The sequence below is a fragment of the Lottia gigantea genome (genome assembly GCF_000327385.1).
Source record: "Lottia gigantea unplaced genomic scaffold LOTGIsca_192, whole genome shotgun sequence".
NCBI lineage: Eukaryota > Metazoa > Mollusca > Gastropoda > Lottiidae > Lottia > Lottia gigantea.
In genome coordinates, this window is record NW_008708367.1 from 6,328 (window position 1) to 24,663 (window position 18,336).

Here is an 18,336-nt window from a genome sequence, read left to right on the forward strand (position 1 = left end):
TCCTTACTATTATCTCCCTTCCTCCTATAATTCCTTACTATTATCTCTCTTCCTCCTATAATTCCTTACTATTATCTCCCCTCCTCCTATAATTCCTTACTATTATCTCCCTTCCTCCTATAATTCCTTACTATTACCTCTCTTCCTCCTATAATTCCTTACTATTATCTCTCTTCCTCCTATAATTCCTTACTATTATCCCCCTTCCTCCTATAATTCCTTACTATTATCTCTCTTCCTCCTATAATTCCTTACTATTATCTCCCTTCCTCCTATAATCCCTTACTATTACCTCCCTTCCTTCTATAATTCCTTACTATTATCTCCCTTCCTCCTATAATTCCTTACTATTACCTCCCTTCCTGCGATAATTCCTTACTATTATTCTCCCTTCCTCCTATAATTCCTTACTATTATCTCCCTTCCTCCTATAATTCCTTACTATTATCTCCCTTCCGCCTAAACTCCTTACTATTACCCCTGCTATCTTTTCATGCCTAAGAATAAAGCCTGACTGAATAAAATGACTTAAATTATAATTTGGACAAGACAATGAAGCGCCTAATGACCCCATTTTCTAGACACCCCCCTGAGGGTGGTGGCTTGATAATGTTAGAGGCTAATATTCAATATTCTATTCGATATTACAGATTTGGATAAAGTTTTATACCAACTGTTTCTTTCTATATCTGGGATTTTTTGATGGAATCCTTGCACAAGGTTTGATTTTTTTCTGAATCCTCTATCAAATCGTTACCCAGCGTACACCTTTCTGATAATATCTTAGGACGTAAATCTGTCGAAGTTTTACTACTCTTACAACAACGATTGATCATTATACCATTTAGAGAAACTGAGGCCTAATTTCCAACCTGTTTTATCTGTACCCCTTAGGGACACCGGTGAGCGCCCGAGGGTAACCTAATCCTACAATTTGAAATTGAAGAAGATTTTATGTTTATCAAAGTTGTGGTTTTTGTAGGTCTGGTAACAAATGAAGGGAAGGAATTCTATTTAACGGTGAACGAACATATCCGATATTATTCCACCTGCGACTTGTTTTTGATGACCAGAAATCCATCCGGTGCCAGGGTTAAAATCGGTGTTCCGTTAAACCGAACACTACAACCTCCTATAGACGTAGTCGTAAACGTAGCTCAGAGCGTTAAAGTTTCGTTGGATAAAAACGTTCTGATGGAAGGTTTTGGGAAATCGAACAACGGGATTCATATTTTCAGCGACGAGACTATTGTTGTTCACGTCTTTAGTCAAAGTCTGTCGACGATAGTTCCAGATACAGTTGGTGGATATCTTGCGTTTCCGTACACGGCTCTAGGAACGGAGTATATGACAGTAACGTATTGTTCAAAATACAGTTGTTATATCGGAATAATGGCGACAGCAAATTCGACAGAGGTAACGCTGACGTTTAAAACCACCGTAACGTTAGACGGAGTCGTTTGTTTGGCTGGTACGACCAAACAATTGAATCTGGACCATTATGAAGCGTTCCAGATTAAGTCAAGCGACGATCTTACCGGAATCAGGATAACCTCAAATAAAGTCATCTCCGTGACTGTCGGAGCGGACGGAACTCCGGTGGATGGAATGAAGGAGGATTACCTAATAGAACAGCTTCCGCCCATTACTGCTTTGGGAACGAATCACTATCTGCTACCTATGCCGTTAAGAACAATAGGTGATTTCGTCCGAGTTGTCGCATTAACTGATGAAACGCAGTTCCGTGTTGACGGAGTCGCATACGAAATGAAGGTTGTCGGAGACCATCAAGATCTTACATTGACACCGACCACACTCCATTTTCTCCATTCCACACTCCCTGTTCTTGTGGCGCAATTCTGCAAAAGCAGCAAAATCTCCGAAACAAGTTATACAGATCCAAATCAACTGATCATACCTCCTGTCCGACAATGGACCGGATCGTACGTGTTTGCAACTCCGGCCCTGGCACAGACAAATAACGCATTTCATTTAACGTTGGTCGCCATTAACAACTGCACAGAGGAAGTCCAATTGAACCATGGTGATATTCTAGAGTCCTGGATTCCATCAACAAACTCTACGGTTTCTATGACAACAATTACCTTGACAACCGAGTACCATAATATCACCCACAAAACCGGATGTAAAAAGGTCTGGGGATATATTTATGGAACTGCCTTGCATCAGTCGTGGGCGTTACCGATTGGTTGGTCATTTCAACCAATGAAGGTTTGTATAATTATTCACTGCAGTGGGGGCGCAATATTTAAGTACATCTACAGATTTTAGTAAATATTCAAATCTGAAAGACGAGGATATTAGTCTCTGGCGCCCAGATTATACCTGTCTATGACGAGGATATTAGTCTCTGGCGCCCAGAATATACCTTTCTATGACGAGGATATTAGTCTCTGGCACCCAGATTATACCTGTCTATGACGAGGATATTAGTCTCTGACACCCAGATTATACCTGTCTATGACGAGGATATTAGTCTCTGATGCCCAGATTATACCTGTCTATGACGAGGATATTAGTCTCTGATGCCCAGATTATACCTGTCTATGACGAGGATATTAGTCTTTGATGCCCAGATTATACCTGTCTATGACGAGGATATTAGTCTCTGGCCCAGAGTATAACTGTCTATGACGAGGATATTAGTCACTGACACCTACATTATACCTGTCTATGACGAGGATATTAGTCTCTGACGCCCAGATTATACCTTTATATGACGAGGATATTAGTCTCTGATGCCCAGATTATACCTGTCTATGACGAGGATATTAGTCTCTGGCGCCCAGATTATACCTGTCTATGACGAGGATATTAGTCTCTGACACCCAGATTATACCTGTCTATGACGAGGATATTAGTCTCTGATGCCCAGATTATACCTGTCTATGACGAGGATATTAGTCTTTGATGCCCAGATTATACCTGTCTATGACGAGGATATTAGTCTCTGACACCCAGATTATACCTGTCTATGACGAGGATATTAGTCTCCGACACTCAGATTATACCTGTCTATGACGAGGATATTAGTCTCTGGCGCCCAGATTATACCTGTCTATGACGAGGATATTAATCTCTGACGCCCAGACTATACCTGTCTATGACGAGGATATTAGTCTCTGATGGCAAGATTACACTTGTCTATGACGAGGATATTAGTCTCTGGCGCCCAGATTATACCTGTCTAAGACGGGGATATTAGTCTCTGGCGTCCAGATTATACCTGTCTATGACGAGGATATTAGTCCCTGACACCTACATTATACCTGTCTATGACGAGGATATTAGTCTCTGACACCCAGATTATACCTGTCTATGACGAGGATATTAGTCTCTGGCGCCCAGACTATACCTGTCTATGACGAGGATATTAGTCTCTGGCCCAGAGTATAACTGTCTATGACGAGGATATTAGTCACTGACACCTACATTATACCTGTCTATGACGACGATATTAGTCTCTGACGCCCAGATTATACCTGTCTATGACGAGGATATTAGTCTCTGATGCCCAGATTATACCTGTCTATGACGAGGATATTAGTCTCTGGCGCCCAGATTATACCTGTATATGACTAGGATATTAGTCTCTGGCGCCCAGATTATATCTGTCTATGACAGTTTTCGTTGAAATATCTGTTTCAAACTCCACCAAGAAAGATAATTACAATTAAACATATTGCACCTCCAAGTTTCAAACGACTAGCTTACAAACGAAACAAATTAGCAGTTTTGTCAGTTTATATTTGATAATTTTATCCGCAGATGTTATAATATTATTCATTTTTTCGGGCAAAGAATTCAAATTCGAAGACATTGTCATATTGACTGAATTATTTAAAGTAATTTTCCCATCACCAGAACGGATGTGGATTTCCAGCCAATCAGATCTAATAGCCACTGTAGCCTCGGTCAATTACAAAGATATTAAGCAACTAGTCGAGGCCATCTTTTGTCGAAGCTTTACGTAGACAAAGGGGTTATAGATGATAGAAGCTAAGCTACATGTTGTTGGGGCTGAATTACTTGTTGTTGGTTGACGGCCATCTTTAATCCAATAAAGTACCAAATAGTATGATGTAATACTCCATTATTATTTTCCTTTTATACTTTAAGGCTGCTAAAATACCAACAACAGATGATACAATTACCAGTGACCAGTCTACAGTGGATTTACTGCCGCCAACAGACAAAACACTATCTTCATTCTCTTCTCATGGTTTACTAGAACCCACATTAACCCTGTCTACCACGTCTTTTATCAATGTTTTAGATACGTCTGGTGTTTCTGTATCTGAAGCCTCCAGATATTCGTGGGACTTCAAATTATCGACGGCGATGTCGGAGTCCTTAACGGAAACCCACTCTATTTCTGTTAGCCCTGTTACCCCCAACTCCGCTGATGCCCCACCCACGTACATCACTCTATCGACCCCCTACGTGTTTGATCCGTCCAGTTCGTCCCTAGTAAAGAGTGTTAGTGCTTATCTATCGACCCAGAACCTTGGAAACAATGAATCATCATCAACATCATCATCATCATCATCATCATCATCCGCTATGACCATAAGTTCGACTGAAACTACAAGAAATCTGACAACCCCCGCTAATCAAACTCACATACCTTCAAGACACACTAACAATAATCTTTGTGGATGTGGGTGTTTTCATTCTGATGACTCTACAGTGGAAGTCAGAATCCGGCAGGCCCAGCTAGGGCTGTATGTAGACAAGGAAAAGTTAGGGTCCACTATTAGAAAGAAGACGAGTGTTCAAGACGACAGACGTTCAGCTCAAGTTGTCGGCTATGCTGGGATTATATTTATAGTGCTTGTGTTGTCATGGGCAGTAATACCGGATATTCTTAAGGTCCTTAGATTCTTGTGGTACGTCATCTGTAGGGGGAGAAATCATAACTAACACGAGTGACACTTCTTTAATAAGTGTCTAATCGTTGTTGATTGAAGAATTAAAACCTTTTACCGGCCTTCTACTCTCTCCTTTGGGTGTTATTACGTCATGATCCTGTCCCCACAGGCAGTTTAACCGGATGTGGATCATAATCTAATCTAATTTTATCTCTTCAAGTTGCGTTGCGATGAAGGACATAACTGACTTTAAAGATGATCCTTATCGATTTTGGTGATAATCTAAGAATTTTTCACCGAAATATCGTGTCCGATTTAGCGTTTTCACTCTATTAGCTATAGAGCAACTCAGGCTCACTCTACAGGCTAATCTCTACAGGCTACAATTCTTTATGGATTCTTTTGATTTTCAATTTGTTGGTCAATGTCATTATGAAGATTCAGACTCTTATATAGTACGTGTGCACGCTACAAGCAACAATTTCACCCGATAAGCTATAGTGCAACTTTTGCTCACTCTTCAGGCTACAATTCTTTGTGGATTCTTTTGATTTTTCACCCCCTACGTAGTATGGAGGCATATTGTCGTCCGTTCATACTTGGCTCGTGTTCATTCTGCAAGCTACAAGTCTTTATGGATTCTTTTGATTTTTACATGCTCATACGTAGTATGGAAGCAAATTGTCGTCTGTCTGTCCGTCGATAAAAAACGGCCATGATGAGATACAATAAAGTTTGCTAAAATGCTCTGTAGACTAAACATGAACCACATGTGAATGGGCAGCAAATAATGATTTGTACCTGCAATCAAAGATCCCCACCCCCAGAAACTAACAAAATAACAAAATAAAATAATATATCGTAAGTTTATTTAAACAACTGTGAAAATAAAAGTCTATAATTCAGAAAGAAAAGAAAATATGTCTGATCTAATCGTTGTTAATTGAAGAATTAAAAACCTTTTACCGGTCAACTACTCTCTCCTTGGGTGTTATTACGTCATGATCCTGTCCCCACAGGCAGTTTAACCGGGTGTGGATTATAATCTAATCCAATTTTATCTCTTCAAGTTGTGTCATAACAAATGATTCTATTATTAGCACCCGTGTTGAACTAAGAGATAAAACTAACTGGCCTTCTGCCCAGGGCTCTGACATTATTCGCTACCAATTCCTTCCGTGATACACGAACGATGGCCATTGTGGTCAAGGTATAAGCCGAAGTTTGTAATAGCATGACACAGGCCCGTAATCAGATTTGATTATTCGGACGGGCAAGTAATATATCCGGAGGGGCAATGGTGTATGGTGTTTATTTGTCAGATTTTTTTCTGGGGGCGGGGGGCAATCCGTTACTGCCCCCATCCCCCTCTTGCCCCCGCCTGTAGCCTCGGGCCTGGCTTGACATTGTCAAGATGCAGTTCCTTTATTCATTCTTTTTTACAAGAAATATACACATTCTGCTATGATATAGTCTTTTTAACATTTTTCAAATCATTTTGTCAATAAATACATTCGAAACAGACTAAAATAATGTTTTTATGCTTGTGTCTGGATCCAATATATTGTATTGTTTTATTTTTCATCTACTTGTGTAGGAATAAATATTGTTATAAACGACACCACTCTGTATTTTCTAGGGTTAATTTGAGTCTGGAATGTAAGTAGTCTTCAGAAATATCAGGAAAATTCCTTCAAATTTCCCTTTTCTTCTATATATATCTCTTTTCTATTTATGGCGTAGTCTTAAGAACTTCTCAACGGAGATAATTCTGGACAACGTGGATTTGAGGACTCAAATTTCGACGGTGAGCTGTGCACACTATTACTTATTAGCTTAGCTAAAAAAAAATCCCGTCTCCGAGACTAAGGTAATGTTGGTAGATGGATGTCCTTGTAAAAAATCAAATTTGTGAACAAGCAAACAAAACACAATCTTGCGCCAGTAGGTTACCTCACTTGACTCACTGTTTGTGTACATCTACAATATTAGTGGTCTAAGTCCAACGAAGGGAAGTAAGTTATTATTAACTTCCCGTTCTCCTCTGGGTTTATCGTTTGTTATTATTTGTTTATTAAAACATTTCTCCACCAGTATTTGTGCTTTAATGGTATTGTGCTCCAGACTGGCGTGGTGGCCTAAGTTGGGATTTACCTACCTCGAAGTATTTTATCAAAGAAAAGAGACAGTCTTAAACGGATCGAAGGACACAATACTTACACCATTCGCATTTGGAAAAGCAACTCAATTGTAAGTAAATTGCTGTTACTGGTGAGATGGCGAATATACGCGCACCTAAACAGTGGGCTCTAAGAAAACAAGAGACAATTACTTCATTCGAAGCCTGGAGACAAAATTTGCAATATATCTTGTCACTAGATCAAAATTTCGCATCATACCTTGTTGATGGTGTCACATGGGAAAAGAAACGGCTACTACACCTAAAAGAGGATTTGTATCTGATGGAGAGAATGTACCAGAGGCAAGAAGAAGGACAGATGATCAAAACGTCACTCATTTGGAACTTATGCTCGGACAGATAGCGAATTACTGTCCAGTTATTTCCAGAAATACCGTTGTCAAAAATTCAACATCCTTAACACAGATTTGGCAAGCAATTCGTTTACATTACGGATTTCAGCTCACAGGATCCCATTTCTTGGATTTTAACAGTATTTCCCTTAATCCCGACGAGCGCCCTGAAGATTTGTACCAGCGTCTAATCTCCTTTATAGAGGACAATTTACTTACCACAGCCGGAAGGATATCACATCATGGTTCTTTTCCAACGCCTGATGAAGAATTAACTCCTTCTCTTGAGAATATGGTCGTCTTGATATGGTTGCGCTTAATTCATCCAGATTTACCACAATTGGTCAAACAACGATACGGCACTGAACTTCGATCACAGACATTAGCCACTTTGAAACCAGAAATATCGGTAGCACTCGATTCCTCATTGGACGAAGTTCACACAACTGCAGATGCGAAAATACTAAGAACCACCACCAAGGATTTGTTGACGTCATATAAAACTACGCAAAATAGGTCACAGTCACTCCGACAATCGACAAAGATTTGTCCCCTTTGCAAACAATCTGAGCCTCCACAAAGGAAGGGTCGTGTTCCACAGTTTTCTAAAAACAAACTTTACGAATTACAAGAGAAATTCGATCAACTAGAATCCATGGGTGTTTTTAGAAAACCTGAAGAGCTAGGACTTACTGAATCCTTCATTTCCTGTGAAGAAGCAGTCTGGTGGACATAGATTGGTAACTGCCTTTTCAGATGTCGCTCGCTATAGCAAACCACGGCCATCTCTTATGCCTAATGTGGATTCGATTCTGCGCACCATTGCTTGCTGGGAATACATTATAGTTACCGATTTGACTAACGCTTTCTACCAGATTCCTCTCTCGAAAGCCTCTATGAAGTATTGCGGTGTTGCCACTCCTTACCGTGGTATAAGATTGTACGCTCGTTCGGCTATGGGTATGCCGAGATCTGAGACAGCATTGGAGGAGTTGATGTGTCGTATTTTGGGAGATTTACTACAGGAAGGCGCTGTCACGAAACTCGCTGATGACCTTTACATTGGCGGTAACTCACCCGACGAGCTCCTTCGCCGATTCCAGCGAACTCTTCAAGCCTTAAGTGTGTGTAATATGCGACTTTCTGCTTCAAAAACCATTATATGTCCGAAAGATACTACTATATTGGGATGGATATGGTCACAGGGATCTCTCTCTGCGAGTCTCCATAGAATTTCTACCTTGTCTACTACTCAACCACCTGAGAATGTTCGTGGTCTTAGAGCATTTATAGGAGCATATAAAGTTCTTATGCGTGTCATCCCTAACTGTTCCAATTTTATAAGTCCCTTGGAAACTGCCATAGCTGGCTTACAGTCAACAGATAAAATACCTTGGACCGATGATCTTCGTGCACAGTATACGACTGCTCAGGCTGCTCTCACCACCAATAAGAGTATCCTGTTACCACGTCCATCCGATCAACTCTGGATAGTTACAGATGGTTCCGTCAAACAAAATGGTATCGGCGCAACCCTATATGTTACAAGACAGTCCCATATGTACCTGTCGGGTTTCTTCAGCGCAAAACTTCGTCAACACCAGGTTACTTGGTTACCCTGTGAAATAGAAGCGTTATCAAACATTTTTCTCCGTATATAATTCAATCCACTCAGACTACCTGTTTATTGACTGACAGTAAACCCTGTGTTCAGGCAGTGGAAAAATTGTGCAGAGGGGAGTTCTCAAACAGTCCCCGTGTTACGTCCTTCCTATCTGCCGTTAGCAGATACCAAGTTAGCGTCAGGCATCACGCTGGGAAGGCTAATATCCCGTCCGACTTCGCGAGTAGAAATGCGCCCGATTGTAATCAGCCTAACTGCCAAATTGGCTTGTTCATAATCAAATTAGAAGAATCCGTCGTTGGATGTGTTAAACCCTCTGATGTACTTGCCGGTAATACAAAGATACCATTTTCATCCCGGTCTGCTTGGATTTCTACTCAGACTGACAGTCCTGATTTACGCCGCGTTCATGTACATTTAAAACAAGGAACTCGACCCTCAAAGAAGATTACTAACCTAAGTGATGTAAAACGTTATCTTAATTCTGTTACCATAGCCAAGGATGGACTTTTGGTTATTAAACATAATGAGCCATTTTATCCGTCATCAGAATTGACAGTAGTTCCTAAAGAGGTATGACATGGTTTACTAACAGCTCTCCATTTAAAGTTGGACCACCCTACACAACACCAACTAAAACAAGTTTCGAAGCGCCAGTTTTTCGCTTTAGGAATGGATCAAGCAATAGCAGACGTTACCTCCGCTTGTAATATCTGTACTTCTTTGAAACATTTGCCTGATCATATCATTAATCCATCAACTAGCGTTCCTCCAGGAACAGTGTCAATATCATTTGCTGCTGATGTCCTTCGTCGTTCCAAGCAATTATATTTCTCATAAGGGAGACCACTACGTCACACACCACAACTCTTATAGAGAATGAGAAGTCCTCTACATTTCGTGACATTCTTTCTCGTCTATTATTGACCATGAAACCAATTGATGGACCCCCTGTATCAGTTCGAGTTGATCCCGCGCCAGGGTTCACCCCGCTTGTATCAGATCAAACACTACTCAAACTTGGAATCTCACTCGAAGTCGGTAGAATCAAAAACCCTAATAAGAGTCCTGTAGCTGAGAGGGCTATCCAAGAATTAGAGGGTGAGTTATTACGTCAGGAACCTGGTGGTGGTCCTGTTACACCATTGGGATTGTCAATAGCTACGGCTCGTATGAATTCAAGAGTCCGGTCTCATGGCTTATCAGCTCATGAACTAAGAAGAAGAAGTCAAGTGACAAATCAACAGATTCCTCTCTCTGATCGCGAAGTAATTCTTCGTCAACATTCTCGACGACTAGCAAATCATCCTTACAGCTTTAGATCGAAGAATCATCGACGTCCCTCAAATAACACTGTTGCTAAAGTTGGCGATTTAGTTTACCTTACCTGTGATGGCAGCAAAGACAAAGGTCGTGAACGATACATCGTCACATCAACTGATGACAATTGGTTTTACATCCGTAAATTCCTTGGCGCTCAATTACGATCTAAAACTTACCAGGTTCATCCATCCGAATGTATTGTAATACCTCAATTTTATTCGTCCATGCCATTTAGACGTTCATACCCCAATGATTCTAGTGAAGTAAGCGAGTACAAAGATACGGACCATGATATACCCCTTACCGATGCCGACCAGGTGTCAAATGATGCTGCTCCAAGTCAAGGTCAATCTCTTCTTGTCGAAGAGCCTCCTGAGGTGGATCCCCCTCCAGATATTCCAGAGCTACTGAGTCAACCAGTTGAAGACGCTGATACAGCTGCTGTCATTCCTTCGTCGGATCCGTTGTCATCTCTCCCTACCCGACCCAAACGCATAGTAAGTCATTTGAATGATTATCAGTGTGATTAAAAGCAAAGTTATGCTAAATGTTTTTTGTTTTTGAAATAATAATTTGCTTTGTTGTGTACCTTTGACAATTCGTCAATCTCGGTGCTTTACTTTATGTACCATTTTAGTTATATTTAATGAAAAAAGAAGTTGCACCAGTAGGTTACCTCACTTGATTCACCGTTTGTGTACATCTACAATATTAGTGGTCTAAGTCCAACGAAGGGAAGTAAGTTATTATTAACTTCCCGTTCTCCTCTGGGTTTATCGTTTGTTATTTTTTGTTTATTAAAACCATTCTTCACCAGTATTTGTGCTTTAATGGTATTGTGCTCCAGACCGGCGTTGGACAAGCTGGAAAGTTACAAATCTATTGTGGTCTGAAGTATACATGTTGCTCGGAGAATTCTGTAGTTACTTCCCTTGCTCTATATGGACGTTCTACCTTGTTTGAAATATCTAAGGGCCTATTCGATTGTGATATACATCGATACACATAGAAATACTTCTTTACAATCCCTTTAATATCCCAAGCAATGTAAGTTAAACCTCGAAATCTATTCTTTGACTCTTCGACTTTTACTTAATCAATCCAGGGATCTGTTTCACGGAATCTTAAAAACGTTCAGGTAGGGGTTAGGGCCAGGCCTGTGAAAGGACTTATTTTGAAGTGAAAAGTAAGCCCTCTAACTGGTCAAAATTCGTGGACCTTCACTCATTTTCGGTTGGAAATTTTAAATATTTTAAACAATGTCGGTAAGATGACTGCAGACAGTTCTTCTTACAGATTAGAAATCATCATCGTGAACATGTAAATATGTGTACCTTTCCACTACATTACGGTACATACAATTACTGTCTTTATATATATATATATATATATATATATATCTTATGATCCATTACAAACCATGTTGTAGGCCAATGTTCTACCTTAACACCTGCGTGATCCAAATAGTTTCCTCACCACCATACCTGTACGACTAGACCCTAATTAGGTTTTTTTATCAGGTGTTAATTGGAACACCTTTCCGCGTGATTTCATTCTATTTATTCTCACCATCTAATCACAATAACAACTGATAGATTTTCACCTTTTTTTCTTTAAATTGATGATAATTGGTCTCAATCATTATTTTGGGTAAATAAATACAAATTTCTCACCAATTTAAAGTTATAGATATAAAATAAAGATGGGTTATGGTCTATAAATTCCAGGTCTGGTCAGGTGCTACCGACCTATATTGAAGTAGACACAAGGTCCAAAATACGCGTTTCATACACACAAATTTTGCTATCATTGAATTAAAGCGACAGTATGCATAATTTCATTAATTAAAACATTTTGAAATAAACGTAAACCTTTACAATGACTTTAAAATGAACTGCAAAAAAATTTTAGTTGTAACTTTCAGATGTGTGTGAGGTAAAAATTAAGTTGTCCTTCTTAATCTCTATATTGTTTCTTGTTGGTATATATTTTGTTATGTTTTATTCTCTTGCCATTACATCTGATGACGACACGTGTATATTGTGTTGAAACGTTATGTGCCCAACCTTATTAAAGAAGTGTGTTATATTCCATAATATTGTCTTGTGTTTTTGTTATATGTGCTCCTCGCTTCTATATGTCGTTCAAATCTTATAAAAATTAAGTTGCCTAACTTTTCGAAAATTTTAAAAAATCAACTACAGCTCTTTGATGTATCTGGATACCGATGAGGAATATACTATACCATTATTTTAGAAGCGAGTGGTTTGTGTTAGGCAAAGCCTAGGTCAGTGCTTTTCTATATAATAAAAATCTTTATTTGCATCATTTTACACCATTTCTTGTCAAAGGCAATACATAAAGAAACAAGTACAATCACATGATACAAATTAACAGCATCAAATACAAATTGACAACACAATAGCTATAAGCATGCCCCCACCCTCTACTCCTAGGAAAGTGGCTGACCTGGATCTAGTCCGCCACTTTTAACGTTTTTTTTAACATTTTATTTACTGAAATTGCCGGTGCAACACCCCCCGCCCACCACCCGGAAAAATTTTTCGTCCATGCTGGGCCCCTCACCTAATTCTCCTTGAAACGCCTCTGGCATACGGATAGTTTCCAGAATGAATAGTGAAATAAACTGTCATACATTGTTGTTACACTGTCTTACACTGTTAAAAAATACTGTAATTCCAACAACTCAACCCGTGCTATAGTTCCTGTACTATCGAGAATAGGTCCCATACAACCCGTTTGAACAACTTGGCAACTTTTATGCCATCGTTCCTGTACGATCGAGCTTGTCTTGAACTGTTCACAAGGGAAAAATACAAATCTTTTAGTCCTTCGTAAACCTTGGAATTCTATTACGTGTGTATATGACAATTGTCAAATGAGAATATCTCACAATTTTCCTCATGTCTAACGTTATCTATAAGTCTGCCTAAATACCCTCAAAATATTGACCCCTAATGACTTGACACAAGCTTTAAGACACGACCTTGAGTTTGTTGAGACGCTAACGACAGTGGATAATTTGTAAAGTGGAATATGGCGTCTATTCTGTTCTTTATAAACACAGGCTAGAATATAATACAGGTATTTAAGGTCGAGTATTTACTCTGGAAATGGACAATAATTGTCGCGATATTGAACTCTTTTATTCGTCGAGGTGACAATCAGTAAACTCTATCAACCATGACCGCCATTGAATTTCAAACTCTCCTCGAGCAGACAGCTTTTAGTCACGTGACGTGAGGCCCGACAGGTTCTGAGTCGGTTGTTTACTGTCGGCTCATTTCGTTTCAACTCCCGACTCAGCCACATCGTTGACGACTTTATTTTTTAATTTCATTATGTTATCAAAAGGGAATTAATTAGGAAGCGGCGGATATTTTAATCGGATTGTAATTAGTGATCGATTTGGGACGGATTAGAAGTTTGTTTGTATCCCTTTCGGTGCTCTGTAGTGTTATATGAAGTGAAATCATTACGAGTGAGAGGACGCATGTTGAATCGCAGTGAAAACCTCAACTGTAAACGGATTATCTCAATGTTAATATGATATTTAACAAAATGGAATAATTTAATACCGAAAGCACTAACCGTGGACTCGTAACTTACAGTAAATTACAGTGAATATGGATATAATAACAGTAGAATGGAAGAGAATGGAGTAGCGGTAAATTCAAGGCAGGTAAAACTCAATCAAGGTAACGAGATACGGATATTGCCAGCCGACAGCTAATGGCTTGTTTTGATCAGAAAGGTGGCCAAATAAATTAACTCGCCCAACTACCTCCTCAGGTTGGAAGTGTTTGAATTGTAAATTAACTTTACGTCCCCCTTTTTTGCACCTTATTTTGTCTGGGATAATTATTACTATGAAGTATGTGAGATAGTTTACCTGGACATGTGACCAAATATTATTGGCAGAAAATTAACCAAGATGTCTCGACTCTTCACTGGAATAAACCCAAACTAAATCCGATGAATTTTTACAGTGAATTAATTTGCAACATTGTGTAACACTGTAATAATTTACTGTGAGATATCACCAAATATTGACAGTTAAACAGTGAATTTATAATATTATTATTTTATTACTTGGGGAAGTCTTCACAAAATAGTCAGTTACCAGATTGAGATAGACTACCTAGAAAAAATATTTATCCTCTTGATATATAGTTCAAAATTTTACTGATTATTTCTATGTGAATTTGAGTATCTTGGTTAAACCCTTGTATTAATATATTTATTATAATATTAGTATGACATGTGTATATTGAATTATAAAGTTTTGTAGGTTTACATTGAAAAAAAAATTCTTCTCAGAAATTCAACAAGAAATGCCCTTTGTGGAAAAAAAGCTGTGGTTTGAAAAAAATCTAAATTAAAACTTGGATTTTTTGAAACAAGTTTCATGTAATTTATTGTAAAATATAATATAAAGTTATGTTGATTTTGAAGATAGACTCAGAAGGTTGATATTTACTGTCACCTCTAAATGGGTTATAGTCAATTTGACACCTTAACAAAATGAGCCCAAATTTAGTCAAAATGGCCCCTAAAAATTGGTCTAATTGGACCCTGGAAAAGGTCAAAATGGCCATTTGTAAAATTCTAAATGGTACCAAAATAATATTTGATTTCAGTGAATAACTTTAATCAAAAATAATATCATATCAATGTTTTGCCAGTATGTTGTTTGTATTTCGCTGCTGAAATAGGTGTAGAGGGATTGGATCAGGGACCAGTAAGATAGGGGTGATACATTTGTACATTTATTGAAGTAATCTGAATCTCTACCTTCATCACTGTTATTTAGGTTGAAACTTTCTGACGATTTCAAAAATTAGTTTTCTTTACTTTATCATTTTAACAGAAAAAAACCAAGTAAAACAGTTCAGATTTAAATTTTTATGATTTTTAATATTTTTTTTCTTTTTTCAATGGCCATGTATTTTTATTATTAATCCAATTTTTGAACTATTCTTGAAAGCTTGAAAATTGACTGAATACTTTGAATAATGTTTCCTTTTATTTTCAGAAATGAGGAGTGAAAAATAAGTTTAATTTCCTGATTGTTGAAAGTAGCGAAACTTTCAAATGTTAGAGGATTCAGGATGGGGAAACATTGTTGTAAAATATCTTGGAAATATTGGACTCGATATATTTATTTATTAGTGCTGCCATTCTTAATTCACAACAGCGCAGCCACAGAATTTAACGAAGATTTTTCAGTGGCGGAAGGTGAACCGCCTGGTGTGTTAGTTGGGACGATAGGGGGTGCTGGATTACGACCGCCCTTTGGCCAATTTTTCCCAAGTGATCCTCAAGATAAAGAAGTGGAAAATAGTTTTGATATTAATTTACAAAATGGTGAAATCCGGACGAAGGTTGTTTTGGATCGTGAGAAAAGACTCAGCGAACCGTTTGTTTTCTTTTTATTACCGGATGACGGTTTATCCAATGATGCTGTGAAGGTTTCCATAGTGATCACAGACATCAATGATAATAATCCCACCTTCCAAAATCGGACGAAATACGTCGAAATTCCAGAAAATATGTTAAATATGAAAATTCCATTAGGTAGTGTAACTGATCGTGATTTAGGAAATAATACGACTCAAAAATGTGAAATTGTGTCGGGTAATATTCATAACACGTTTTCCATCACCACCATCCCCGCCGGTAGTTTCGACATGCTCGTTAATTTAATTATCAAGAAACCTCTGGATTATGAAAAGACTAAAAATTATAACTTAGTTGTACGTGCGTTCGACGGTGGTAGTCCGATGCGAACTGGTGATCTTCAAGTTCAAATTAAAATAATTGACACGAACGATCATCAACCTGTGTTTAACGCCAGTCAATATACAGCATTTATTCCTGAAAATTCAACTGTCGGAGCGAGTGTGCTACACGTGTTCGCTACAGACTCGGACTCGGGAGATAACGGCCGTATTCGATATTCGTTAGATAAACAAGGTGACCCCGATCAGCATTTCATTATTAATTCCTTGACAGGGGAAATAACTGTAAACAAACCGTTAGATTTTGAAACGAAAAATAAATATGTTTTAGTCGTTAAGGCTCAAGATCAGGGCCCCAATTCTCAACCAGCCAGCGTCTCTTTAGAAATTACTCTAAAAAATATTAACGAACTTCCAGCCAACATTAGTCTACTGTTTCTTCAATCTGCCAGAATTCCTGAAAATGTTCAAAATGGAACATCAGTTGCTAGGATATCTATAAGCGACCCGGACAGTCCAAATGATCGTAATGTGGATGTAAAAGTGTCTCTGATTGGTGGAAATGGTGTATTCGGATTATCAACTAAAGACAATATCGTGTATTTGGTAGTTGTTTCTCGACCTCCAGATCGCGAAATCAAATCTCATTATAATCTCTCTATCGTTGCCACGGATTCTGGAATTCCGCCTTTACGTGCCGTCAAATCTTTTACAATTTATATCGATGACATTAACGACAACAAACCGAAATTTACAAATTCAACGTACCAAGCTGTGATACAGGAAGTAGCAAGCCCAGGAACGTCGGTGATCCAAGTGAAAGCAATAGATCCAGATGACGGAGATAATGCACAAATAACGTATAAAATTCTGGAACACCAAAGTTCCCAGCACGAGTGGTTTCAGATAGACAGGCAAACTGGATTAATAACAACGAAAGCCCAGATTGATTGTGAAGTGAACCCCCACCCTACCCTCGTTATTCTGGCACTGGATGGGGGCAACTCTCCACTTTCATCAAGTGCCACTGTGGAAGTAATTGTAAATGATGTGAACGACAATCAACCGGAATTTGAAAAGAGTTTTTACAGCGTGGAGGTACCAGAAACTAAAGGAGTGGGATCTTGTATTTTAAAGGTAAGACAAACATTTCTATTGGACTACAAAAAAACAGTGTTGCCTTAGTTACGATATTCTACAATATAAGAACAACATTTTTATTGGATGACAAATTTCTGATGGAATTGATGTAAATTTAAAAGTAATTCTGTTAAAATTGGCATCATGTATGATTGGAAGAGCTCAGAGATTTTAAAGAAGGGTGTTTTTGTGTTAAATTATACCCAGCCTTGTACAAGCATCAAGTTTTATTAGCATGAATAAATGATAAAGTTATGAAGCCTAATCTCTATTAAGTCAGTTTGAGAACTCAAGCACAAAATATCCATCGGAAATTTGTTTATCATTCTTTAAAAGATTATCTGCGGTATAAACATTCCTTTATTTTCTTATCTATAATCCCTTTCTTACATCACAATCCCATTACTGTAAACACTATACATGAGCTGTATGATATACAGAAAATGCAGATTGGGGGGTGGGGGTGGCAGAGGGGTAAAATACATGGGGTGAGGAGACAGGTTAATCTTGAGTTACATCACAATCCAATCAGCATGAATTCTTTTAGTACCCCTGAGGGCAACATGCTTGTTATGAGTCTTCACCAATTTCTATTATGTCACAATCATTAATATTAAATATACATGCTTATATCTCAAAAATTGGGAGAGGAGGGGTTTTATCTTTAGTTATATCACAATCCAATAATCATGGATCATTTTTACTACCCCTCAGGGCATCTGTACACAATTACAACTTACTACTGATAATATACATTATATCACAAGCCTATTAACAAAAAATAACAAGAGGGAGTGGAGGGGTGGGTGGTTCTCCTTCACTGTATTCATAGTGTCTACCCTCCCATCCCACCTTCTCCTACAATTTGCTTCTCTTTTATCTGATGTTTTTGTCTCTATTGTAATCTAACATGTTTTCAACTGCAGTCCAGTTCTAATGATATTATTTTTAACCAATCAAAGTTTCAAAGCTTGTTATGTAGGACTTGTTTCTTAATATCAATGACAGTTACCTGTCAAATCAAAATACTATCTGTTATTAAAATTCTTATGTCATACCAATT

General features: G+C 38.3%; 3 protein-coding genes across 3 annotated transcripts; all 3 read left to right on the plus strand.

Annotated features, from left to right (window-relative positions):
• Nucleotides 1-1,065: 1,065 nt before the first annotated feature.
• LOTGIDRAFT_174330 (hypothetical protein) lies at nucleotides 1,066-4,944 on the plus strand (the record flags this gene model as incomplete). The annotated part of the gene is made up of 2 exons (XM_009052934.1): nucleotides 1,066-2,232; nucleotides 4,141-4,944. The coding sequence occupies 2 exons, from the start codon at nucleotides 1,066-1,068 to the stop codon at nucleotides 4,942-4,944; spliced, it is 1,971 nt and encodes a 656-aa protein (XP_009051182.1).
• Nucleotides 4,945-7,308: 2,364 nt separating this feature from the next.
• LOTGIDRAFT_174331 (hypothetical protein) lies at nucleotides 7,309-12,128 on the plus strand (the record flags this gene model as incomplete). Its single annotated transcript, XM_009052935.1, has 3 exons — nucleotides 7,309-7,940; nucleotides 9,890-10,868; nucleotides 12,099-12,128. The coding sequence occupies 3 exons, from the start codon at nucleotides 7,309-7,311 to the stop codon at nucleotides 12,126-12,128; spliced, it is 1,641 nt and encodes a 546-aa protein (XP_009051183.1).
• A 3,375-nt stretch (nucleotides 12,129-15,503) lies between these two features.
• On the plus strand, nucleotides 15,504-17,318 carry LOTGIDRAFT_143094 (hypothetical protein; the record flags this gene model as incomplete). The annotated part of the gene is made up of 1 exon (XM_009052936.1): nucleotides 15,504-17,318. The coding sequence occupies one exon, from the start codon at nucleotides 15,504-15,506 to the stop codon at nucleotides 17,316-17,318; it is 1,815 nt and encodes a 604-aa protein (XP_009051184.1).
• Nucleotides 17,319-18,336: the final 1,018 nt, after the last annotated feature.